This window comes from Arachis stenosperma, chromosome 8 (genome assembly GCF_014773155.1).
Source record: "Arachis stenosperma cultivar V10309 chromosome 8, arast.V10309.gnm1.PFL2, whole genome shotgun sequence".
Taxonomy (NCBI): Eukaryota; Viridiplantae; Streptophyta; class Magnoliopsida; order Fabales; family Fabaceae; genus Arachis; species Arachis stenosperma.
In genome coordinates, this window is record NC_080384.1 from 52116158 (window position 1) to 52142032 (window position 25875).

General features: G+C 32.0%; 2 protein-coding genes across 2 annotated transcripts; one reads left to right on the forward strand and one right to left on the reverse strand.

The window, feature by feature from the left end:
- Positions 1-113: 113 nt before the first annotated feature.
- LOC130946188 (uncharacterized) lies at positions 114-2571 on the reverse strand. Its single transcript, XM_057874862.1, has 2 exons — positions 2565-2571; positions 114-2128 (listed from the first exon to the last, which is right to left on the reverse strand). The coding sequence occupies exons 1-2, from the start codon at positions 2569-2571 to the stop codon at positions 114-116; spliced, it is 2022 nt and encodes a 673-aa protein (XP_057730845.1).
- Positions 2572-4223: 1652 nt separating this feature from the next.
- On the forward strand, positions 4224-14651 carry LOC130946608 (ADP-ribosylation factor GTPase-activating protein AGD1-like). The gene is made up of 20 exons (XM_057875408.1): positions 4224-4330; positions 4497-4573; positions 5375-5475; positions 5964-6034; positions 6751-6813; positions 7277-7321; positions 7471-7536; positions 7638-7685; positions 7780-7875; positions 7962-8003; positions 8730-8939; positions 9063-9194; positions 9499-9714; positions 9810-9896; positions 10384-10719; positions 11129-11268; positions 11343-11436; positions 12679-12847; positions 12955-13204; positions 14143-14651. The coding sequence occupies exons 1-20, from the start codon at positions 4286-4288 to the stop codon at positions 14240-14242; spliced, it is 2388 nt and encodes a 795-aa protein (XP_057731391.1). The 5' UTR covers positions 4224-4285; the 3' UTR covers positions 14243-14651.
- The last annotated feature ends 11224 nt before the right edge of the window (positions 14652-25875 follow it).

Consider the following 25875-nt stretch of genomic DNA (forward strand, 5'->3'; position numbering starts at 1 on the left):
CATAAGTCATCATAATTAGTTTCAATAACATAAGATAGAGAATGAATTTAAGATACATTAGAAGTTGTCTCATCCTTAATACAAGATACTGCAGCTAGAACATTTTCTAATTTCTACTGATTAGGTATTGCTTGAGGTTCAAGATGCCAACTATCCTCAGGAATACCATACATTTCAATTCCAGGAACTCTGTAAGCTATAACTTGATGAGAAAACCTATGCATATCTGCTTCAAAAACAGTAAAACATAGATCAAAACCTTCATATTTTTGCCTCCAGAAAAATGTTACACAATTTTGCACCTCTTCCAGTTTAGCAACTCTTATCCCATTTTCTTTGGAGAAGTCTGAAATAATTTCTACTATTCCAAATTGACATTTTTCATAGTCATTATTCCCCCAATTCCTATCCCAATTCTTGTACACTGCCCAAATTTCACCCTTCTTGGGATAAATCATGTAGTGTTGTTGTGGCCTAGTTGCACCATTCACATAATTGACCAAATGAGAGAAATGTGACATATTCAGCATGACCTTACTATTACAAGGTTTGAACATTCCACAAGCAATGAATCTATCTCCTATCAATCTTTTCTCAAAGTTTTCTAATTCATGTTCTAAGAGTGTCACACTAACATGCTTATTAGAAATTACACTATTCACCAAAGCATATTGGCGTGGCATCATATCTTTTCCACAATAAATTGCCCAAACTTGGCAAGTGGAAAAATCACATTTTGATAAAATTTTCTCACCAACATCACAAGGATTAGTATCCTTGAAGATCAGTTTGTTGGGCAAAGCCATTTGGTCCAATTCAAATAAAGCTTCGTCTCTTCCTCCAATAAGCCTATGAGATAGGATCTTATGAGAGAAAAGAAAAAGTTTTTGGGGAGGAACATGAAACAAAGTAGGACTCTTTCTTCCACATGTTAGTCTTTTGAAGACACTGCAGAAACCATTAACTTTCTCCAAAGGAACAAAGTCTCCACCTTTGCATTTTGAATAATCAGAAAGCATTTCTATGAATCCAAGCTTGCTCCTTTTAAGTTCTTCAGGATTGCAGCTCCAATCATCAAGAACCCCATCTTTGTAAACTGCCCAAATTTCACCCCTTTTTGGGTAAATCTCAATCTGATGCTGATTCTGATCATTCATCAAACCAATATTCCAACAACATTTGTAGGAAAAGATCTTAGTCCTCACATGATCATCACATGCATTTGTGTCTAGGCAAAAGACTCCACAAGCAAGAGGAAAACCAGCATTACACAACATTCTTTCATCATCATTAAATGGAACTGGTTTCAACCATGTAACACTAAGAAAATCACCACTTTTGACATTGATCTTTGCATAAGGGCATTGGTTGAATTTAACCTCATCATGTTTATAGTGAATAGCCCAAATCTGGTTTGGTTCAAACAAAATGGCATTTCTTTCTTCCTCAAAATTATAGAATTCTTGTTTTTGTTGACATTCTTGATCTTCAATTAAGGATCCCTCCAAGCTCCTATGTTCAAATGGAATTTCAAGATTTGGGAAATCTTTCTCCAAAATGGAGGCAGATTCTGTGCTCTCTCCATTAAGAACCTCGTTCCAAGAAACGGCATCATTTTTCTTCCTAAAGCAATGATCATGAAAACGCTTCTCTTTATCCGAAACCATGTCCAGTGCTTTCTTTACAATCTCTAGTGCTAACTCAGATCCAGGAAACTCATCTTTGATTCCATTTATCAATGTAACAAGATCATGAAGATAACATCTAGCATCTGAATAAGTGGCTGATGGATATATCAAATCAAGAATGCAATCAAGGTGAATCTCATTATCTGATGATAATCTTACAATTGAAGCAAGAAGTAGTATGTCACAGATTGTAAGCATAAGATTGATGTTATCAAGTTCAGGGTATAATTTCTGTGCACTGAGGAGCTTCTTTTTTGCACCAATGTATTCCTCACTTTGCATCAAGATTGAAGCACCCCACATTTCTTTTAGAGCCTCTACCTTCTTCTCATTCAAATTTTCAATAATCTCTTTGGAGGTAACATTCCTGATGAGAGAGTTGGCCCTACCACAATGTGAATGTTCGCGGCTCGCACCAGATTGCTTCCTTTGCAAGATACCTGTGATCTTGAACAAAAAAAATATATAAAAATTACAGTGAATGCTAAAACGCTCCAGAAAAAAAAAAAAAGAAAAAATGAAAAAAAGAAATGCAATGCTTCTAGTGTAGCACTCTCTGAAATTAACTTGATATTAAAGATAACAAAAAAGGACAAATAAAAAATAAAATACTTCAAATCCTAATAAATCCTAAATCTGAACCATTAATATAAAATATAATAAATGAAAAGTTTAGATTTGTTTAATTAACAAAGAGTGCAACACTCTTTAAGGATGATGCATAAATTATAGCATCTACTTGTTTATAAGCTATGGTGGAATTGGTATGTGGCATATTATTCTATGGCGGTTTCAAAAAGAAAACTAGAGACTCATTACATTTTTACCAAAAAAAAAAGTTTAGAATAATGGTAACAATATATTATTTATGCTCACCTTTCATGGATACTGAGTTAATTGATTCTCCTCTACTATATAAGTATTAATTCTCTATTAAGAATGTTAATTAAGAGCAAAGTATAGTGTTATGTGAATGCAATTCAAATCCATTTAGATAAGCCCAATTTATGGTGAAACTGGTAAAGTGTTCTGTTCACATTTAACATGAACTCAGCTAAAAATTGTGAAATAAAGTAGAAAATGAAGAATTTATGCTTTTTTTCTTTTAAAAAAAAAAGAAAAGAAAAAGTGTTGGTCAATGTCAGTAGAGTCCCAATGAGACAAGATCAGAAGAACAAGTTTTGTGTGAATGTGATGAAGACAAGGTCACAAGACCCACGTTTCTGTTCTTTCCTTCACTATTGGAAAAAGATATGCTTCTCCAAACATCAGATTCTCTTGCAGTTCTTTTTAATGTGATTTTTACTCTATTCTAAATTTTTATTTTTCATCATTAGATTGACTTAGGTGTATATTATTATTATTATTATTAACTTACTTTGATATCTTTCATCTTATATATTCTTTAAAATTTTCTGTGCTTTCCAGAGGCTAATTGTTTTTTAGTAATTATTCTGGTATTGTTCGAAATTAGGAAAAAAATTACCATATTTCATGTCACATAATAATTCTCATTATACCCATAATAGAAATGAATCTCCTTATATTTTATTAAAATATAGAGTATTATATTTTAATTAAATTTTAGATAACTAATTTATTCTATCATTTGATTGAACTATAAAACTTGATAAATAATTGTGTAAGTTTATGATATATTTAATGTATTCTGAAAGTTTATTTTTATTTGAACTTTAATTTATTGAATTGGTTAAATATATAAATAGTTTGTTTATTAGGATTGTGCAAAACAAATTTATTATCCAATAACATGAGATTTTTAATTTTAAAAAGATGTAAGAGTAATTGTCTTTTTTAGTTTAATTACTTCGTTGATTCTTATAATTTCACAAAATTTATAATTAGATTTTTTTAAGCAGGTCTTTATATTATTTTTATTTTTAATTTTGTAATTAAATCCTTCTTATGTCAAAAACATTAAAAGTAACCTAATATTTTTTCCAAAAAAATATGTGGTAAAATATTTAGAAAGATTTTTAATTATAGATAAATGTTTAATTAATTTTAATATTTTTTATACTAAAAAAATACTTAATTACAAAATTAAGAATAATGTAGAGATTTAATTAAAAATATAATAATTTAACTATAAATTTAATAAAAATATAAAAAGAATCATAAAATAATTAATTTTGTTTACCTTAAGCTTGCTAAGGCATATAATAATAATAATAATAAGAACAACAACAACGAACAAAACGTCCAGTTAATTTTATATAAATTTAATAGTCGAGAGTTGTTAAATAATTTAATAAATTTGATTAAATTGTAATATAACATCTTTTAATTATATTTTACATGAAATAAAGTTTTGACCTAGTTAGTTAGTTGGTAGTTGGAGAGAGAGAGAAGAGCAATTGAGATTTTCGAGCGACAGAGATCAAAAATCGCAAACAGCAATGCCTTATTAAGTAACAACATTTATTAATCAATCTTCATCCAAACAAGAAAAAAAAACAAAAAACAAAAGAGAAAAGAACTCAGAAAATTACACAAGAAAAGAAAATCAAATGCCTCTCGTTTCTTCTCTTTTCTCTTTTGATCCAATAACACAACAACATCAACATCCTTCCAGCATGTATTTCGCCAAATTACAGGACTCTCCCATGTTCCGCCAACAGGTTTAATCATTTACGTCATCGTTGCGTTTTTCTGCTTCGATTCGTATAAAAAAGAGTGAATTTTACGTAGATTTTTCATGTCATGCATGTTTTTCTTTCCTTTTATTATTTACTTTTGGCTGATGATGGTTGAATGGGTTGTGTGGATGCATGATTCGCAATGCAGCTGCAGACCATGGAAGAAGGTGCAGAATCGTTACGCGCCAGATGCTGGAGATTCTACAAAGGGTGTAAAAAGTACACGTAAGTTTTCATTTCTCGTGCAATTTCATTTTTTGTTCTTTAATTTCCCTTTTAAGTTGTTTCTATACAAACCATCTTCCATGTGTTTGATGATATTCCTCTGTGGTTGCTAAGTGAATATATCGCCATATTTATAGGCTTAATTGTCCTAGAGCACTAAGTTTGGTGTGTTTTGACTTTTGGTCGCTTTTAAATTAATAATTCATAGTTAGTTATGTGTCGTTCTAACATTTATACGTTAGAATGTTATTTTATAAGTGGAGAAGAACGAGTATATCCAATCTGATACCCCACAACCACACAAGAATTTCTTGTAAATTATAATCTCTCCGCTCTCCTAAGAAGGCAGAGAGGGACTTTAATATATGTTAGCGATATTATTGGCTTAGCCTTGTTACTCAATTCTAAAATGGTATTAGAGCTTATTATTTCTTAGAAAGTTTGCCTGTTCTTCCATACTTTAAGCTCCATATGTTCAGTCCTGGACATGAGGGAGTGTATCAGAAGTATCACAGTGTTAGTTGATAACTTGATATAGTCATGGTAGGCGTAGCCTCTATATTCTATATTAGTGTTGGCAATAATCCTCTCATCTTGAGCTAGCTTTTGGCATTGAAAGCATGGAGTAGCCTAACTCAATGATATCTCTAATTAATTTTTTAAAAAAATGAAAAATAAAAAGACTAGAACCTCAGCTGCTTCCACTTCCTTACTTGACTCGCGATTCTCTAATTAATTAAGTAGAAGTATTTTCATGCCATTGAATTTCTTGTGGTCTGATAATTTTAACCCCTTTTGTAGGGATGGGCTTTTAGATGCATGTGATGGAGACTTCACCTTTGCAAGTGCCCTCGAAAATTTTGGGGGAGAACATTCTGATCCTTTATTTGTAACTTTGGGAGGTAAGGCTTGTTGGTCTATTCCCTCCTCTTTGTCTTTCCTGATAAAGCAAGCCCAAATGACTGCTTTTTGTATGCTTATTGCTTTGTTAGAGATCTTGGCTAGATATATTGGAGGTTAAACATTAGGTTATTTATTCACCCTGAGCTCACAAGATTGAAGGAGCATTAGATATGTTATTTCTGTGATTTGGATCCTTTAAAGTGAGAATGCTTTGAAATGAGTTTCACATCTAACTTTATTGATCTTTACTTTAGGGGAGCCTCCTCGTTTTTGGTCTTCTGGATATATACTCCAATTCTTTGCATGATATGTTTAGGCCATTAAAGGAGCTTCTAACATCCCATGGGATAGGAAATGTGGTCAAAGATGTCAAGGCTTTGTTGTTGTTGTTGTTGTTTGCTAATCTGCTTCATTCTAATTGAAGGAAAACTTGTATCCTTTTCTAATTTCCTAGTAGTTTTGATCAATTTTGTTTTGGCATCCTTAGGGCCTGTTATGACCAAATTCTCTATGGCTTTGAGAGACATCAGTACATTCAAGGACGCTCTTAGGACACAGGTAACAGTTTGTTTAGTATTATCTTCTTTCATATTTTTCTGTTCTTTTATCAAGGATAGAAAACTGGCAAAAAGTTGTGGCTTTACAATCTTTATTTTCTTTTAGAATGCAAGATAAGGTTTGTTTGATTTCTCTCTTTATGATTTTGTTAAGGAAAAGTGAAAATACAACAACAACAACAACAACAACAATAAAGCCTTATCCCACTAAGTGGGGTCGGCTACATGAATCAAATGATGTAATTGTGCTCTGTCATGTATCATGTCTACAGAGAGACCGTTTACATGTATAAGAAATGAAAAAGAAAAAAACAAAAAGAAAGGAATTTTATTATTTTTACTTTGTTCTTCACAAAATACTATAAGTAGAAAACATAGAACAAACAGACTCATACTGTTGAAGATCTTTTTAAGTAAGAGAGTGAAGTCTATGATAGCTATCATTATGCTGACTATATAATTTTAACAACAATTATAAAGTATTAAAGTTACATTTTTTTACTATTTGGTAACACCTTTTTACTTTTTTTTAAAAAAAAAAGTGTTTTCCAATAGTTAAAAAATGTGACCTTAATTTTAGCAATACTTTTTAAGTATTTCCAGTGTTACTTAGTTACCATAGCTACCACAATAATAGCCATCATAGCATGCACCAAATTAGAGCCAGATTTGTGTTTGACATTTGCTAGGTTGACTAAACTTGTTTTGGCTTCTTAGGTGGAGCAAATGTTGACTGACCGTCTACTTCACATCTACAATGTCGAAATAATGGATGTCAAGGTACGTTTAAGTAGTGCAAAACTTTAAAAATGTTCATACATGAGTGATATAGTGTGATGCCGCCATCCTCTCTCAAGAGGCTACTATGCAGCTCTAATTTGTATGATATAAGACTATCAGTTGAAACTATGGACATGGAAACTATCAGTGATGGAACTCAATTTTTAAAGTAAGACACTTTGTAAAGAATAATTCCCCAAAGGGTTGATATTATGTTTGAAAAATTACGTTAACATCCAATCATATATTATCGCATTAGCAGAAGTGTTTAGTCAACCACTGAAATATCTCGAAAGGCCATATAATCACAAATTTTTTTATTGGATGACATTGTAAAACCTTTTTACATTGCTAATGCATACAATTAAGCTAAAAAGTAAGATCTTTACAAATCACATGTCTTGTGAAGCCTTTTTCCTTCCCTTTTTATTTAGCCTTCTCATGCTTCAAATAATCGTTGCAGGAAGCTCGAAAGCGTTTTGACAAGGCTTCCATTGCATATGACCAGGTGCTTCTCAATTGCTGATGAAGTTTGTACTTAAAAGTTGTCAAGTCCACGGGAAAAAAGTTAGCACATTTGAAAAACAAAATATAGGTGTTGAAACTCCATTGGCATATCTCTTGATCATAACACAATTTAACATGGATTTTTCGCAGGCACGGGAGAAGTTTATGTCATTGAGGAAAAGTACTAGGCAGGATATCGTCATTGCAATAGAGGAGGTATGTCCAAAATCTTACCTTTGGTTTTCCCAATATACATTGTATTAGGTTGTCATTGGCCACCATGAATTTTTTAATCTAATCTGGTAGAGACATTCCAGGAATTGCACAATGCAAGAAGCTCATTTGAAGAAGCCCGTTTCAATCTGGTAATTTTAGTTAACAAGATAGGTTGCTTTGAACAATACTGTAAACTATAGTATTTGTTTAGCTCTTTAATACAGAACATATGTTATCTCCTAGATTAGTGCTCTTCACAATGTCGAGGCCAAAAAAAGATTCGAGTTTTTGGAGGCTGTCACTGGAGTAATGGATGCTCATCTTCAATATTTTCGACAGGTATATAACATTGTGACATATCACATATGGATTTCCCATACAGAGTATCACGCCTATGCTATTTCTAAAACTTCTTTCTCTTGCAGGGATATGAACTACTACATCAGTTGGAGCCCTTCATTGTTGAGGTTTTCCCACTATCTCTTTACTCATTGTGTTTTTAACTTGAGTTGAAGATGGTAAACTGCTAGAACTAGAATCGAGGAGTAGTGTCTATTGATGAATTACAAGATAGAGATGATATTAGAGAGACATCTCAACTCTCCCAATATGCTAAAAGATGCCAAAAACTTACTCTACACTTTTCCTTCTCCTGTTGGTGCTGATACCCTAGCAAACTAAGTATGGAGAATGTGGGATTCAAATAGGAAAGGAAGAAAGCGGAAGAGCAAAAGACTACAAAAGAATATATGGATATATATTTCTGAGAGAATATGATCTGATACCATAATCAATATACTAATCCCTAATTATAGTACTATGCTCCCAATCCTAGTTAAATAAGGAATCAATCATGAACTTAAAGTATATGTCAAAACTAATCCTAAGGAATCATTGCTGATCACCTGGTTTCTTAATATATGATAAAAAAAAGTATCATAAAATTATATAATCCTCCTAGTATCTGTAAGACTAATTCTTACTGCCACTGACTAATAGGGTCCTAAGTAACAGAATCAAACTGGTATTGCCACTAACTTTATACATCTTTTGCATGGATAGGTGGTTGTAGATGATGTTTCTTTCAATCATATTGTGCAAAACTTTTGGTTTGTAATTATGAATTATGATTATTGTTCTTGATATAAGAATGAATGGAAGAATTTTCCTTTCTTGTATTTGCCTTGTTTCAGGTTTTGTCATATGTACAAAAAGCAAGGGAAAGTCACAATGAGGAGCAGGTTTCTCTATTTGAAAGAATGATAGAGTACAAGCAACTTGTCCATCAAGAAAGTAAGTTGTCCTTGAAGGGATTTTATGATTCTCCTGGTCGAGACTCTCCATTTTCTAGGATATCAAGTGATGTGTTAGATGCAGTAACAGAATCTGTCAAAACCGGAAAGGTATTATAGCATATGGCAATTCATCCTCTTTTCCTCTTTGAAATATGAATCTAGTCTTTTTAATATCTGAGTCCTATCCATTGGAATCTGTTCGTCTCAGAAAAGTGCACAAATAATGTTTAGGTTCAAACCATTCGAGAAGGGTTTCTCTCAAAACGATCCAGCAATTTAAGAGGCGATTGGAAGAGAAGGTATTTTGTTCTTGATAGTCGCGGAATGCTTTACTACTTTCGCAAACCATTGACTCTCTTCCATGTAAGTGTCTGATTAGAAGTTACTCCCTCGATTCCAAAATAACTAGCAATTTGGACAAAGTAGTACATTAGAGAATCAATGTATCTAGGCAATTATAAATTGCCTAGATACATATAATTGCCTAGACACATTGGTTCTGTATAATTGTCAAGATACATTGATTCTCCAGTATTCCACTTTATCCAAATTGATAATTATCTTGAAACTATGGTAGTAATTATCAAGTATTTGTACTCTAAGCTTGATTATGCTTATCTCATTAATTGATCTTCTTAATAATTTTTAAGCATGAATACCATTTCAGGGTGCCAACTCGCAGAAGAGTCATCATACCTTTGATAATTCTTCTGGCATTTTGAGTCGGTTGATATCTTCACATATTCATGGAGCCAATGATGAAAAGCCCGTTGCTCGTCATACGGTGAACTTGCTTACATCAACAATCAAGGTTGATGCGGAACAGACAGATTTAAGATTCTGCTTTAGGATTGTTTCTCCTTCAAAGGTTTATACATTGCAGGTAATCATACCAAAAATGTATTTAACGCATGTGTTTGGCTTTTGAGTTTTGATATTGTTACTATATTTTTGATAATACATACGGAAACAATGTAGGCAGAAAATGCCCTGGACCAAAGGGATTGGATGGAAAAGATAACCGGAGTAATTGCATCCTTGCTCACTATACACACACTGGGAAAGGTACATAGTCATTTTATCAATTTTTCTTTTGGCATTTTCAAACTACATCTCAAACTATAAATAAGCAGGGAGATGTCTCTGGTTTTGGTATAGCATTTGTAATATGGTGTTTTGTGATAATTTATCAGAATATGATCTCTCTCTCTCTCTCTCTCTCTCTCTCTCTCTCTCATTTATTTTTATGTTAAAATCCACCATATTGCATTTTTGGGTCCTGGCACAAAAGAAAATGTGTCAAATTCAACATGCAGTGTAGTGCATCAAGGAACACCTTTTCTTGTGTATCATAATCTAATATGTAGTGCATCGGATTTTGACAAAAAAAAAAAAAAAAAAACGGGGGAAATTATAAGAGAGAAATTGTGGAAAGGATAGAGGTGACTTCCATATTTTGGCAAACATAGAACAATCCATATATTGATAGAGTTGCTTAAAAAAAAATGCATGTAATTTAGATTATTATAATCGTTAAAAAATTGTATTGCAGCCTCAGCCTGTAATTTCTCGCTCAGAAGGTGGTGACTGGGATTCTGCCAGCCCAACTGATTCAGTACAAAGTTCTTCTGATGAGGAAATGGCAGTAAATTCAGGTTTGGCATGCAAGATCACCCCCAAGTCAAATAGGTCACCGAATGGCTTGCAGAAGCATAAGCACAGTATAAAATGTGAAAAGCCAATTGATGTTCTTCGAAGGGTTAATGGGAATGACAAATGTGCTGATTGTGGTAAATCTGAACCAGACTGGGCATCCTTAAACCTTGGCATCCTTGTATGCATTGAATGTTCTGGTGTTCATCGAAATCTTGGTGTACATATATCCAAAGTAAGTAGTTGAGGTTGCTTGTTTAAATTTTTGCATCAGTATCATGGCTGCTAGACACCATGTCTGGTTGTTGCTTTTATTATCATTGAAGTGAAAACTACCAGAACTGCATCTTCCCAAAGGATTAATGTTGTTGGGTAGAGATATCCTAACATGCTCTCTCACACAAGCCTCCTTGGGCTTGGAAGAGTGGATAATGCATAAACTACATCTGCCTTGTGTCAAAATTCAATTTTTGTTTAGAAGAATGGGGGTGAAGCATGTTTGAAATCCAGACCAGTTTGAAAATCTTGTTCTGTTGAATGGAGGCATATAAATGAATGATTTTATGTTCTAACCAAATAAATAAAATAAATTTGTTTTAATATTCACTTTGCATAAGGTATAAACTGGAAAACATATTTTGCAGGTAAGATCACTGACACTTGATGTGAAAGTATGGGATTCCTCAGTTTTAAGCATGTTTCAATCACTTGGCAATCTCTTTGCAAACTCAGTTTGGGAGGAGTTATTGCATTCGAAAACTTCAACAGATGATACTCTTGATGGGTAAGTATTTCCAACACCAAGGGGGATTTATTAGCTTTTAAGAACTTTTTCTGACATGCACCTTCCCAATTCAGATCATCTAAGGGCACCAGAACCAAATTATTTCATGCAAGAAAACCTGCATATGATGATCCCATTTCACTAAAGGAGAGGTTCATCCATGCAAAGGTAATAAACCATTAATCTAATGAAAATTTCAAGTTGCTTCCTAGTTTGAAAGAAATATATCTGTGGGAATTAAATGTATATTTTAAAATTTTCTGCTAAAGTTCTTTATTTAAGTTTTCCATCTTTAGAATACTGTGTAAAAGGAGAAATTCTTGCATGGCGAAGGAGTGCGAGATAGAATTAAGCTTGCACTAATCTATTGGATATTTTAAGGGACATTGAATTTATTTTTGAATTCCATGATGACTTTTGCATTTATTGGGATTAAGGATGTTGGATTCTAGCAGTATTAGGCTTCGCTTTGGATTAAGCTCCTGACCAAAAGGTTAACCTTCATTTTATTCAAGTCCAAATACCCTCTTAATATATTTTTTTTCCTTGTTCAATCTATCCAATGTGTATTCTCTCAGACACATATCTATTCTCCAAACCAATTACTGGCTCACTGCATACAATTTGAACTTAGTTAATGGGGAACTTCACCCTTAACTTGGTCTTTTTTAGTGGCCAGACCCACCACTAAGTTTAAATGACATGCATTAATTGATAAGAGTATAATCCTATATGTTGCTCCATAATCCTGAAAGAATTGATTGCTACAGAGTTATATTCATTGCTAGAGAATGTAGGTACAGGTTAACTTAGACATAGTTAAAGTTTTGGTCAATGTTCAATATGTTCTTGAACTCCATTTTGTAAATTAAAATTTCAAACTCTGCTGGTTAGAAAGTATCATGCCATTTTGTCCATGTCATGTGAGTGTGAAGTTGGTGAATAGGTTCTTGAAAATATGCCAGTTAAGCTTTTATCAGTACACTCTAGGCTAAGAGGATGGATGCTTATCCCTTGTTCCTTAATCTGTTAACCATTTCCTCTATCAGTTGTGTTATTTCAACAATACAAAGTTGTTGGACAACTTTCACTGAAAGTAATTAATACATGGATCTCGCACATTGTCTTTTAACTTATTCTTTTCTTTTTTCATCTAAAGTTATAAGCCCCTTTCGAGTTCCAAACATTTTAAACTATAATTACAAACTAGTAATATAAGTTATTAACTGAAAGTTGTTCAATTTTGGACAACTTTTGGTAATTGTAAAAATATCTTTTTCATTTACTTTTCTTTTACAGCGAAACAAGCAGTTTTCTCTTTAAATATAGATACATTTTCTTTTTCTTCCTCAATTAAAAACTAGGTACACATATTTCTCAAATGAAACCTGATCTTTTCTCCTATTGTAGTATTCTGAGAAAGTCTTTGTTCGCCGGATACCAAACAACAATCGTCTCCGTACAGTGGCACAACTGGTCTGGGAAAGTATCTTTGCCAATGACAAGAAATCAGTGTACCGGCATATTGTGAGATCCAGTGTGGATATCAATGCTTTAAATTTAAATGGTCAATTTGATGGTATATCTCTTTCTTATCCAACCATTCTCAAACTCATGGAATCTTATTGCTATTGACAATAGCATTGCTTGAAGTACTGTATAATTAATAATTGGTTTCTGTAATAGGAAATTCTTTTGCCACACCTTCTTCAAGTCACTCAAGCATGTCATCTGAAACTGAAAGCCAACTCATGGAGGACATAAAAGATGGCTCAAGTGTGCTTCACTTGGCATGCCTTGTATCTGATGCTGGAATGGTGGAGCTGCTCCTACAGTATGGTGCAGATATAAATGCAGTTGATTCAATTGGTCGAACACCATTACATTACTGCCTGTTTAGAGGGAAGATTGCAACTGCAAAATTACTTATTTTAAGGTAGTAATATAAGTTATTAACTGAAAGTTGTTCAATTTTGGACAACTTTTGGTAATTGTAAAAATATCATTTTCGTTTACTTTTCTTTTACAGCAAAACAAGCAGTTTTCTCTTTAAATATAGATACATTTTCTTTTTCTTCCTCAATTAAAAACTTGGTACAAATATTTCTCAAATGAAACCTGATCTTTTCTCCTATTCTAGTATTCTGAGAAAGTCTCAAAGGTAGTTATGTCAGTAGTTCTATCTGATATCCCTATCAAATATCTTTATTTCTTTAGCTTCTCTGAAGTTCAGCATCTGAACCATTGATGAAAAAAAATAGTTTTAGATTACATCTGAAGTTTAGATGATGTACTTTATGCTCTAAAGTGCAACTTGCCACAGGCTGCACTTAAGAGGAGACAAACCCATTCTTCTTCATACTGTGTGTCCTATATATTATATGCCTTTGAAATTATCTATCCTAGCTATGAAGATCTACCCTGCCTCTTATTGTTATATTCTGTTTCTTCACTTGTAATCACATTTCTTATCTTACTTTATGTGCTAAGCATCTAGTTCATGAGAAACTTCATAGAATTAAGGCTAGTGAAACATTGTTATAATTGACTGGATAATGCATGTTTTTCTAAGTAATACATATACATTTGGTACTTTTCAAGTGAGTAACAACACTTGAGAGCATTATATTCATGCATGTTTTTTTTTTTATTGTTGGAATCAGCCACTCTCTGAGGTAGTTATTAAAGGACAGGGCATTTATTCAGTTTCATTATGACTCATTTTATGTTCATTATTGAGATAATTGTTTGGTTGAATCAGACATTTTTTAGAATATGATAAACACATGATTTGATACGTGTACGAAGTATAAACTTTTTTTTCCATTTCTACTTACGGTACATACAATTAATCCTTAATTTTATTATTTTCAGGGGGGCCAATACACATGTAGTAGATAAACAAGGCAAGACTCCTCTCATGCTTGCATCAGAACCTAGCAGTGAAATTGTTGGTCTCATATCAAGCAGATGACATGCTCACACACCCTCCTTTTCCTTTTGGGTCTGGTCCAACAAAAGCTTAAGCCACAGCTAAGATTGGGACAAAGAAAACATTGAGGACCACACTGGGCATGGATTTTGAATTAGGCAAGAGAAAGCAACTAGCCCAAGAGGCCTTTTGGGTCACCTGTTCATAGTTATCTTCTTCTGTTGTATATAACTATATATAATATAATATATAGTATAATCTCACATTGTTGTAATGTCCATCCATCTTAAATTTTGAGATTGTATCATATGATCAAATCTCACCAAGAGTTGTACATAATATAAGTTACTTAAGTGATTATTCAACTAGGTTCAAGGAGGAAAAGGTGATTAATTTCTACTAAGGAATTAATAGGCACAATTGTTAAGCCTCTTTTTCCTTTTCAGTATTATACGTGAAAAGTTGGTTCACAATTTCATTTTTATTATTTATCTTCTATTTAATAATAGAAAATATCAATTTATATTTCAACATGATGAATAGTAGACAAAAGAGAGAATGAGAGAGATGTAGATGTAATAGGACAAGAAAAGAAAAGAAAAGTATGTGTAGAAAAATTAAAAATATTTGAAGTAATTAGGTGTAATAGGACAAGACTGATTCTGACCCTCCCAAAAAAGAAAAAAAAAATCTTGCCAAACATCAATATAACTCCTCATGCAATAAAATCATATATATTTGACAATTTCATAAATTCCATTAACACCATTAGAAATTAATCTGAAAATAAATAAATAAATAGGGTTTCAGTTTCCATTTTGGCCACGTGAGTGACAATGGAATAACATGTGGATCAAGAAGATAAGAAGACCATGGACCGAAGTTTCACGAAACGTGGATCATAAAAAAGAAGATAAAAAATAAAAAAATCTGAGTGATTATGACAGCACTTGTTAGATTCAGTGTTCACAACACTTTGATTTTCCATTTGCTTGATCAAGTCTTTGATGGTAACATTCCAAGCTCACATTATAGTTGAGAGAATGAGAGGTTCATTTAACCCACCATTTTTCCTTCTCATAATTTTGACCCATTTATTATTTTTAATATATTTCTTTGCACAACTTGGATTTTATTATTTTAATAAGTTAGGATCGGTTTATAATAATAAGATAACAATATCGAATATCAAACACGTTCTTTGCATTACTTAAAAAGTAAATAAATAAATGGACCCCTCTCAATGTAAGATAATAACTTCATAAATATATGAGCATATGTGTTATATAGGGTGAGGAAATAAAATTAAAAATTATTGTTATTTTTTTACGTGTATATATAGATATAAAATAAGACTTATGATTTACACATATAATAAAATAGTGCGATCAACTTTGATACCTTTATTTGCTGATATATGATATGCATTATTAAGGCATGCATTATTACAAGGATCCATTTTCTCTGCCTCTTTTTGCGATTTCAGTAGGATATATATATTTTTACTACTATATACTTTACAATTCTCTTACAATCTATAATAATAAATCTTAAAACATTAACCGTAAATTGTGCCAATGTCCAAGGTAGCGCGATTTTAGAAAATGAAGAGCTTAAAAAATAAAAAAGGGACATACAAATCGCCATGTTGGTACTATTTATTTAATAAGTATCATTCTTCGAATTAAATTGAATAAGTTTAAGTCTTGAACAGGTACTTGATGTGATTTGATTCTTAAGATTAAACGATTTATTGGTATTTTTTTATGTTAAATTGTAGTGGATAAGAAGCATATATGAAAACTCCTTATTGATGTTAAATAGCTCCTTGTTACAGTGATTTACTAGTAACCAATACTACGTTACAACTATTTATATTACATTAGATATATATATATATATATATATAACAAAATCAATTCAGGACAAACATATAATATTAGAAAATCTTATATATCACAAATATTAGAAAGCCAATATTTTTTTTTTTTTGTGTATCTACTAAAATTGTTTCTCTTCTAACATTCTCTGCTATAATATTACGGGAAGTAAATTTATTGGGTGAATATTCATTTTAATTCTCTGATAATTTTTTTGAAAAATTTTGAAGTTTCTGACAAAAAATATTTTTTTTTATCTTTGATATTTAATTTTGTTGGATTGATTATCTCTTTTGTTAATGATTTCTCTTCAAAATATATTTAGATGACATGTTAATCACTAATATATTCTCAATTTAGTTTTTATAAGTAAAAATAATTTAAAAATCACAAATATTTTTTAATTATATACCATAAATTTAGCTAATATATTTGAAAAAAATAACAAAAAATTAAAAAAATTTAAATAACCTTGATAATTATCCTTAAAAGATCATGAAACTTTCAACAAAAAAAATCTCAATTCTAATTGACTCTTATGTGAAGATGGTTCAGGCTAGGAAAAAATAACACAACCGGTGACAGAATATACTAGAGAAGAGAATAAGAGTTGTAACCTTGTAAATAAGAAAGAAAGAAAAAAAAAAAACTAGAGCTCTCTGATTTTGGAATCCTTTGTTACCTTGTTAAGTCTTGTACAATCTATATACTATGACATCTCTTTTTAATTTTTATACATTACTAATGACCTTTATTTATGGGTCTAATATGACACTTATTTATGGGCCTAAGATACTTCACTTGTATTGTTACTCTTCACATCTTAGTGAATTAATCAACCATTTAATATGTTTTGTAAGTTTATTCTATTAATACAGAGAAAATATTTATAAAGGAGCTTATTCATCTCATAAAAAAAACAGATCAAGAACCAAAAAAAAAAAAAATTTTAAAGATATTATTGTCTTTTGAGATAATTATTAAAAATATTTAAAATTTTTTCTCTAAATATATTAGTTGATTTTATTTAATTTAAAATTGAACCCGCTTAGCACTTAGTTCAACAAAACTATATATATACCTCACTGCTCACTTGATTATATTGAATTTTTTCTGTCCAAATCCAAGCATGGTAAATCCCCATAAGGAGTTACTTTTTCAGGGTTTTTGTCACAAGCAGCAGAAACTTATGGTGGTGGTGGTGGCATGAAAATGGACACATTCTGATGTAACCTTCAATCCTTCATCATTACCTTTGTAACCTATTTTGGTGATTGTCATTAATTATTCATTAAATATTGCTCCTAAAAGCCCAAACAAAATGCACTAGTAATTTAGATTTTACTTAATATATTTATAGATATTCATGATTCTATTTAACACTATATTTTTGATAAATTTTCAAGTGTACTGATACATTAGTATTTTAGTTATTTTTAATAGTTAATTTTAAAAATCTAAATCTTAAAATTTACTAAAACATCGATATACTGATATATTTAAAAATTTTCCTATATTTTTACCCCGTGAAACTTTTCAAAATAAATATCATTGTTTTTATTTGTTCCAATGGGATATCTTAATTTAATTTTAAGAGTAAATGACAAATAAATCTCTTATTTTTTATCTCGAAGACAAATAATTAAATAAATTATCGATTAATTAAAAATATAAAAATGTTTTTCATTTTCTAAAACGCGAGACATTTAAATTTCTTCGATCAAAGGATCGATTTGCTCTTATATATTTTGGACGAGAAAATTTAAATGTCTCATATTTTAAAAGATCGATCGATAGCATCTGAATTAAAAAACTAAGGACTTATTCGTCTTTTTGTTTTTAATTAATACAATAACGAAGATGTGTTATTTTTTTTTTTTTTTTTTTGCAAAATTCAAGGATTTGTCATATTTGTTTGTGAGATATTTATACACACACATGCACATGAATACTTGATCGATTGTTGCTGCACATTCTACTCTAGCAATTGATAAGACTATTTGCATGACATTGAAATTTATTGGGAGAAAAAAAAAAGATAATGAAAATAAAAAAACATTCACACTAAATAATCTACTTAATTCTTACTAGGCCATTAAATTTTCGAATCTAAGAGCTTGGAACAATAACATATGAATATTAATATATAAACAAGTAATTATTACATAGACAGATAGATGAAATGATGAAAGGTAGCTTTGAGAATGAAGTAGTGATAATGGTGTATGCAGCATTCTTGAGTTGATTGGTTGGTCTCTTTATAACGAGGAACTACCAACCTAAGCTACTATGTATTGTCTCACCTTAAAACATAATAAACTTGATGAGCTCTCACTCTTATCCCATCGAGATAATACTCAATTTGGTCCCTGAATTTACACGCGAGTCTCAATTTAGTCTCTGAGATTTCAATTGCTTCTATTTAATTCCTGAAGTTTATCAATGTGCCTCATATTAGTCCCTGAGACCATTTTTAGTATAAAAACGTTAATAGAGCGCTGTTGTAGACTATCACATGTCACGTTAAAACTTGTAAAATGATGCAGTTTTGGTTTCGACATTTAAATAACTCAAAAAGGGCATCGTATTACTTATTTTGTTAGGTAAAATTTTAATAAACACTATTTAGGATGTTGTTTTTGGGTTATTTGAATACCAAAACTAAAACGACATCATTTTACAAAGTTTAGTGTGGCATCCGACTGTTACGACAGTGTTCCGATAACGTTTGTACCTTGAAAATTGTTTCAAGGACTAACATGAGTTATGTTCACAAAGTTTGGGGACTAAATAGAAGCAATTGAAACTTCAAGGACTAAATTGAGACTCGCGTGTAAGGTTAGGAACCAAATTGAGTATTATCTCTATGCCATCACTATTTTATTTTCAAATATTACCATGCATCACTGTACTCATACATTATTATTATTATTATTATTATTATTATTTGTTCATCTACTCCAAACCTCCCTTTGAAGCCTTAAAAATCTTGAAGACTCAACAAACACAATGTTTCTTATATACATGTTCATTCCATTATTATGGATATGTTACAATAATTATAATGACTACAATGCTTTAAAGTGTTGTTAAAATTTAAAATAGTATTTTTAATTATTTAATATTTTCTATTTAAAAAATAAAAAATATCAAAATATAAAAAATATTATTTTAATTTTAGTAATATTTATATAGTCAATTAGACACGAAAATATTTTTATACTTGAATTTAAGAGAGAGAGAGAGAGAGAGAGAGATTGCTCCCATAATACAATAATTTTATAATATCAAATAATCAAAACTAAATCTAGTGATGCTTCAGCCGAAAACCTCTTAAGTCCTTGCCTGTTGTTTCTCTTACTCAATTACAAAACATTATAATTAACTAATTGTTCTTGCTAAATACTTGTCCTTTGACTTTGGCTCCATTTTCTTGTTTTTATTTTCAATATATACATTTTTATTTTAGAAATTTGATTTATCATATTTAAAGTGTATAATACTTTTTTTTTTATAGATGTGTTTTATTGGGTGGGTAATTTTTGTCTTTCCATAAAAAACAAAACCATAAAATTTGGAGTGTCAAAACTATAGCTAAATTATTTATCTATCAGTTGACTAATTGCGATAGATTAGTAACTACTAACTAGCCTAATAGACTAGAAGATATCGTGAGAAAAAATGCATAATTATTTCATCCCAAGTGTGTGTGTGTATGTGTATATATTATTATTATATACAGCTGTATTGAGATATATGGCAAATTGGCCACACAATAATTAATATAAAGTATAGTTAGATAAGATAAACATATATAGTCTTTGAGCAGTTGTTAGTGATAACCTGCTTTGTGTTGTTTATTTTATTGACTCCATCAAGATGGTTGGATGTGAACTAGACAGATTTTAATACATCAGAACAGACTTGTTTAAACTTTAATGTTTATGGTATTTTCAAACTTAGGATATGTTTCTATGGTTGCATAAAGTTATGAACCAATCCCAAAATGCCATACACGTGGGATTGATGGACTCTAACATTTGTTTATTTATGTTGGAAAAATTTATTCAAAAGAAAAAAAGATGGCATACATATCTCAGGTTTGCTTCACAATATTAAAACTTATCTTGCACCTTTTAAGATAATAATAATAATTAATAATAATAATAATATGATAATTAACTTGTGTTGGTCGAATTACTAATTTATTCGTCTATCCAAACAAGTGTCGAAATTTTATATTTTATTTTATACATATAATAATTTATTGACAAATAATAATTTTTTAAATAAAATTTAAATTTATGACAGATTAATTTTTATTTTGTCGAACTAAAAAATACCGTAAAAAATAATATATATATTATTGTAGCTTAGTCCATGATTTGCTGAATGAGTTGTTGAATTTTGGTCTTTTGTGTACAGTACAAGGAAGCATGGCCTTTGTGGTTTTCTTGTTTCAATTTCTTGATATGTATATTTATTTTGAGGCATTGTATTTTATTATATATATAATTTGAAAAAAGTGTTGATGTAATATAAGGATTATATTTTTTGGCCCTATTAATGTGAGATAGTGAAGCCCCCACACTAAGGGCTAATTAATGTGGTTCACAAATTGGGAAGAAACGTTTCGAACACATGAGGAAAATGTGGCACGTGCTTTGTAGGGTTAAAATGTGTGCCATATTAATTTATTATTATTCGTGGGCCTCTTTTTCTCATTACCTATGAACTGGTCCAATCCTCTACATTCAAATCCTTTTCAAATAAAAAAAAAGAAAGAAAAAAAAGAGAGAAAAAGAGTAAAAAAAAAAATAACTACTAAAATAATATTTAAAAAATTCAAAAATTAACAATAATAAATAAATAAACTAATTTGTACATATAATAATCTATTCATCAATAACAGACTTTTAAATAGAATTCAGATCTACGATGTATTAGTGCTTAACCTGTTAAGTCTGTGAATAACTCAAAAATAAATAAATAAATAAAAAGATAAAAATATTTTTTAAAATATTAAACATTTGATAAAATAAATCTAACTATCAAATAATTTTGTTTATGTTAAACAGAAAAACATTATTGTGGTAAACATAATTGATGACAAGTATTTTTTGTTGATGAAAAACAGAAGTATTTGACTCTCCAAGTATTATTTTGTTAAACGTTTATTATTTTAAAAAGTTTTTATTAAAGAATATTTGTGCTTATAAGATGTGATGTATTATATCAATTTATATCTTATCTTTTATTTTTCCTTTAAAATTTTAGTATTATTTATTATATTTGTTCTAAAATTGAATCCTTGAAGGGGCTCTCACTTTTACAATAAGTTATTTGGGAATATCTTGTTTGGCTCTTTAAGGACAATGTATATGTCTTATATGACAATTCAATATAAATCTTAGAGACATAAATTAGGGTTAGAATTTTGCATGCCTTTGATAATGCATCTCTTGCCTTTATATATATATATAGAGGAGGATGAGAGTGCATAAGAAGGGATTTTGGAAAATATATTATTTATCGCTCATATGATTGGAAACAAATTTGTTAGAGATAGAATATGAATTATTTATTTAGGATAGGGGTCTGGTTTCAAGTTACGGGCCTGCTACACATACAAGCATACAAGCAACCAAGTTGGCCCAGTCCAAACACGAAACACGCGCACGAAAGAGAGATAAGATGTCGCGTCCAAATCACGCGCTCAGCATTCGAACGGTTACGTATGGGAGACTCTTCCACTTCTTCCACTTCTTCCATTTCTCAAGGCACTTTCAAATCAACGAAACCCTCTCATTTTCGAGCGAAGATCAACTTTCAAAATATAGAAATCGTAGTTTGAAAACTGCATCAAAACACCATCAACCTCTCTGTGAAGAAGAATCTGAAGAAAAAACAAACCAAGAATACTCAACGTAAGTGCATTAAAATACTGTATATTTTACTTTTCTTCTACGTCGTTCTGATAGGGTTTACTGTTACTGTTGCTTCTTTGTTATACGTCGTTCTTCTGAGTTATACGTCGTTCTTCTTAGTTCTACGTCGTTCTAAGTTCTCCTGCTGTTTCTCCTGCTTTTTTGTTGATTTTTGGGGGTTTATTCCGTATATTCGGGGGTGTAAACTGCTTAACCTTGTAATGTGGCTTTATATTGAAGCATGGCTGAGTGATATCTGTCTGATATCTATATGTATCTGATAATATCTATGGGTGTATGTCCTGTAATCATGGGTGTATCTTGTTTGAGATCTTTGGGTGTATCTCACTGTTATGAATGGGTGTATCTCACTTTATGAATGGGTGTATCTTGCGAATATCTGGCTGTCTTGACTCATATATGGGTGTATCTTACTGTTATCAATGGTGTATCTTAGTGTTCAATGGGTGTAGAGTCATATATATGGGTGTATATTACTGATGTCTTTGGGTGTATTTTAGTTTCAGAGAAATGGCAGCAAGAACCAAACCAAAGACCTCAAATGTGCCACACATCTCCTGAATGATAAGTTCAGAAACATGACTGAGGAGAAGAAGGCCATTGTCAGGGATCTTGGATTCGGTGGTTGATGCACATCCCACCACTGAGGGTGGATCACCAACTCTTGAGAGAGTTGGCAAAAACTTCAAACTTGGGGAGAACAAACTGAGGAGGATATGGTTCTTTCCATATAACCCCGAAAAAAATAGGTGATGCGCTTGGCATCAATGCAACAGGTAATTAGCAAATTATAGATGTATATTAAGTTGTTGCTTGGGTGTATATTAACCTGATGCTTGGGTGTATCTGAACTGACTTGGTTGCTTTGTTGTTTTCCTTTTTGTAGGAGATCTATTTCCTGAGAAAGTTGACTACAAGAACTTTCTGAATCTGACAAAATAATTTATAAAATATTCCAGGGTAAGACCCTCAAAAGTCTTACCGATGAAATGATGGAAATCGGCGTTGGCAACGAAGAGGAACGCCTGATGTTCAAGAGGATCATCCTCTACATACAGATGGCGTTCCTTTTGCCAACGACGATAAACAAAATATCGCCGGTGCCCTGGTCCCGATTTTTGAGATGGAGGGCATAGAGGACAGAAACTGGGGGGGGCATGTCTTGACCTTCATGATCAAGGGCATAACAGACTACCAGGAGAAGAAGAAGAAGGCAATCAATGGCTGCCTCTTCGCCCTGATGATAATCTACTTTCACCTTTCAAAAAACAAACGCAACAACAGGGGTGAAAGACCACCAAGCCATGGATTGCCAACTGGACTAAGGAGCAGTTGGTGAAAAGAATGATGAAGAGAGAGAGGAAACTTTGGTGAGTAATCATATAAGTTAGTGTACTTTATTTACCCTAATGGTGCTAACTAAATATCTCATGTTTCAGGGGATTCTGAATTTGGCAGAGACAAAAGAAAAAATGAGAAAAAAAGAAAAAAAAAAAAAGAACAGGAAATAAAAAACAAAAAAAAGGAAGGCGAGCTCAACATCGTCTTCGGAGACAGAAACTACCGAGAGTGACACTTCTACCTCTGAGTCTGAGGCTCAAGAAGACTCGGAGGATTCGGGAATTAAACACCCGGCAAAAAGGGGAAGTACCATACTTGGGTGTAATTTCTTATAGGGTTTGGTGTATTGCTTGTCCACGTTGGGTGTATGTAGCTTATTAAGCAGGGTGTTTCTTTTGCTGCGTTGGGTATATGTATACTCAGTTGGGTGTGTCTCATGAATTCAATTGGGTGTATTTAGTATGTCTAAATGATGATTGTTTGCCTGCAGAATGGACTCAAGAAAAAGAAAGCAGAGGGAAGAGGAGTCGGATTCTGATTCAGAATCTGAATCTGAACCAAGTGACGAGTAATGTCCTGAAATTATTACTCCTTTCTTTTGGCTTCGTTATAAAGATTTCGTGTATTAACTGAAGCGTCTGTTATTGACTTATAGGAGCAAGAATCATTGCCTGCGGAGAAGGAGAAGAAAAAGAAAGAAACAAAAACAACTCCAAAAGAGTAAGCACTTCTTTGGATAAATTCTGTGATAAAATTAATTTTTTATTTCTGATTGGTACTGTTTTTTTTCCACCCAGAACACCACAAAAAAAGAAAAAGTAGTTGTGGAGGATTCCCCCTGAAGAAGATCAATACTTTGAGGGTACAGTACCTCGTAAGCTATACTATGGTCTATCATCGAATTATTTTTGTTAACGTCTTATTTATGAATGTAGGAGACATATGAAATATCGAGTGACGAACTCGATGAATGGCTAGGGGAAAACGTTTGTAAATCTGCTGCAGAGGGTATGTCTTGCTGTGCTGTGTATTTGAGATTTTGGTGTCTTTTGTTTGCTAATAATTGTATCTTGTTTCGCAGGGACAACCAGCCTGACCTGGGATCGACAGAAGATCGCTATGTGTCCTCTGAAACGTAAGAAGCTTTATTATTTAATAAAATCTTGTTATGTATTCTGTGAAACAATATGGTGTATTCTGTGCATCAAGTTGGGTGTCTTGTTCACTAAGTTGGATGTATTTGTTTTGAATAACATGAAATCTGTTTAGACTACCGGCTGTCAACTTGGGAAGTGATGATACTTCCTCTCAAAGACGCACAGAACAGAGTAGTGTAACCCTGCCGTCTCAGAGCATGTAATTTCTCTTTCAAATAACCGTTACTTTTCTTCTTCTAATAACTTCTACTTCTAATTCTGTATATTTTTTTAGAAAAAAAAGCCCTTTATTATTTTATTCAAGAAAAAAAAGGCAGCAAAAAAAGCAAAACTGCAACTATGTAAGTTCTCAAAAACAAGCCCGTCTTCTTTTTGAATTGTTCGGGTGTATTTGTTGACCTTCTTTGCGTGATTTTAGGTTGACTCCGGACGATTCGAATATGATGGTTGTTAGGGAACAAACGCCGTCGGAAGCGCTTGCAATGTGAGATATGCAAGAATATTTCAACCTTATAACCTTAATATTTTCAAATATGTTGTTAACCTTTCATTTTTATTCTTGTTTAGAGTCTCGATCCAATTTTTGTGCCGCCATCCCAGCAAACAACCACTGACGCAGATTCCGAACCAACCCCTATGCTACAGATTGAAGGGGCTAGAGAAACGTAAGAAAATAGTATTGGGTGTATATTTGCTTAATGTTTGGGTGTATATTTGCTAAGAGTTTGGGTGTATACTCTTCCTGATCGATTTTGTGCAACTGTGCAGCACTCCTGAAACCCCCAAACAACATCAAGAAACAACACCCAAGCTTCCCCCAGCTCCAACAAAAATGTAAGTTAATTAGACTAGAATCAATCCTTGCTTGTCATCCGTATATTCTTATTCTTACTCTCATTCTTATACATACTGATGCAGTCATCCAAACGCCGAGGACGCTGCTGCCCTGTTGATGATGGCACGGACAGCAAGCTATGTTCCTAAAACAGATCTGCCGATGCCATCATTCAGCCTCGGATTGACAGATTCAAGCCAGGAGGGGCGTCGACGCAGGAGACAGAAAGGGAAATCTTCAGAAACTGCAACTATACTGGAACAATTGGACAGTTTGGTCCAAAAGTTAGCAAAGGGAAGACGAAAGTCCGCAATTCGGAGGGAGACTGGGGGAGAAAGTTCTGCTAAGTTTGAAACACCGGGGGGAACAAATCAAATTCCGGATGATATGAAAGAAAAGTGCTACATCTGGGGGACGACTGAAGGAGGATGCAAAGGGCGATACTAACGAGTTTGAGGAGATATGCACTGTGACTGGCCAAGGGAGTACATTTTGATGAGAACGCACCTTGCAT

What these genes read in the sequence shown, in the direction of transcription:
- LOC130946608 (XM_057875408.1), top strand. Translation starts at nt 4,286, where the DNA reads ATGTATTTCGCCAAATTACAGGACTCTCCCATGTTCCGCCAACAG. An exon ending in CTATACACACACTGGGAAAG is followed by an intron (nt 9,897 to 10,383) that starts GTACATAGTCAT and finishes ATTGTATTGCAG; the next exon opens with CCTCAGCCTGTAATTTCTCG. An exon ending in TTGGTGTACATATATCCAAA is followed by an intron (nt 10,720 to 11,128) that starts GTAAGTAGTTGA and finishes CATATTTTGCAG; the next exon opens with GTAAGATCACTGACACTTGA.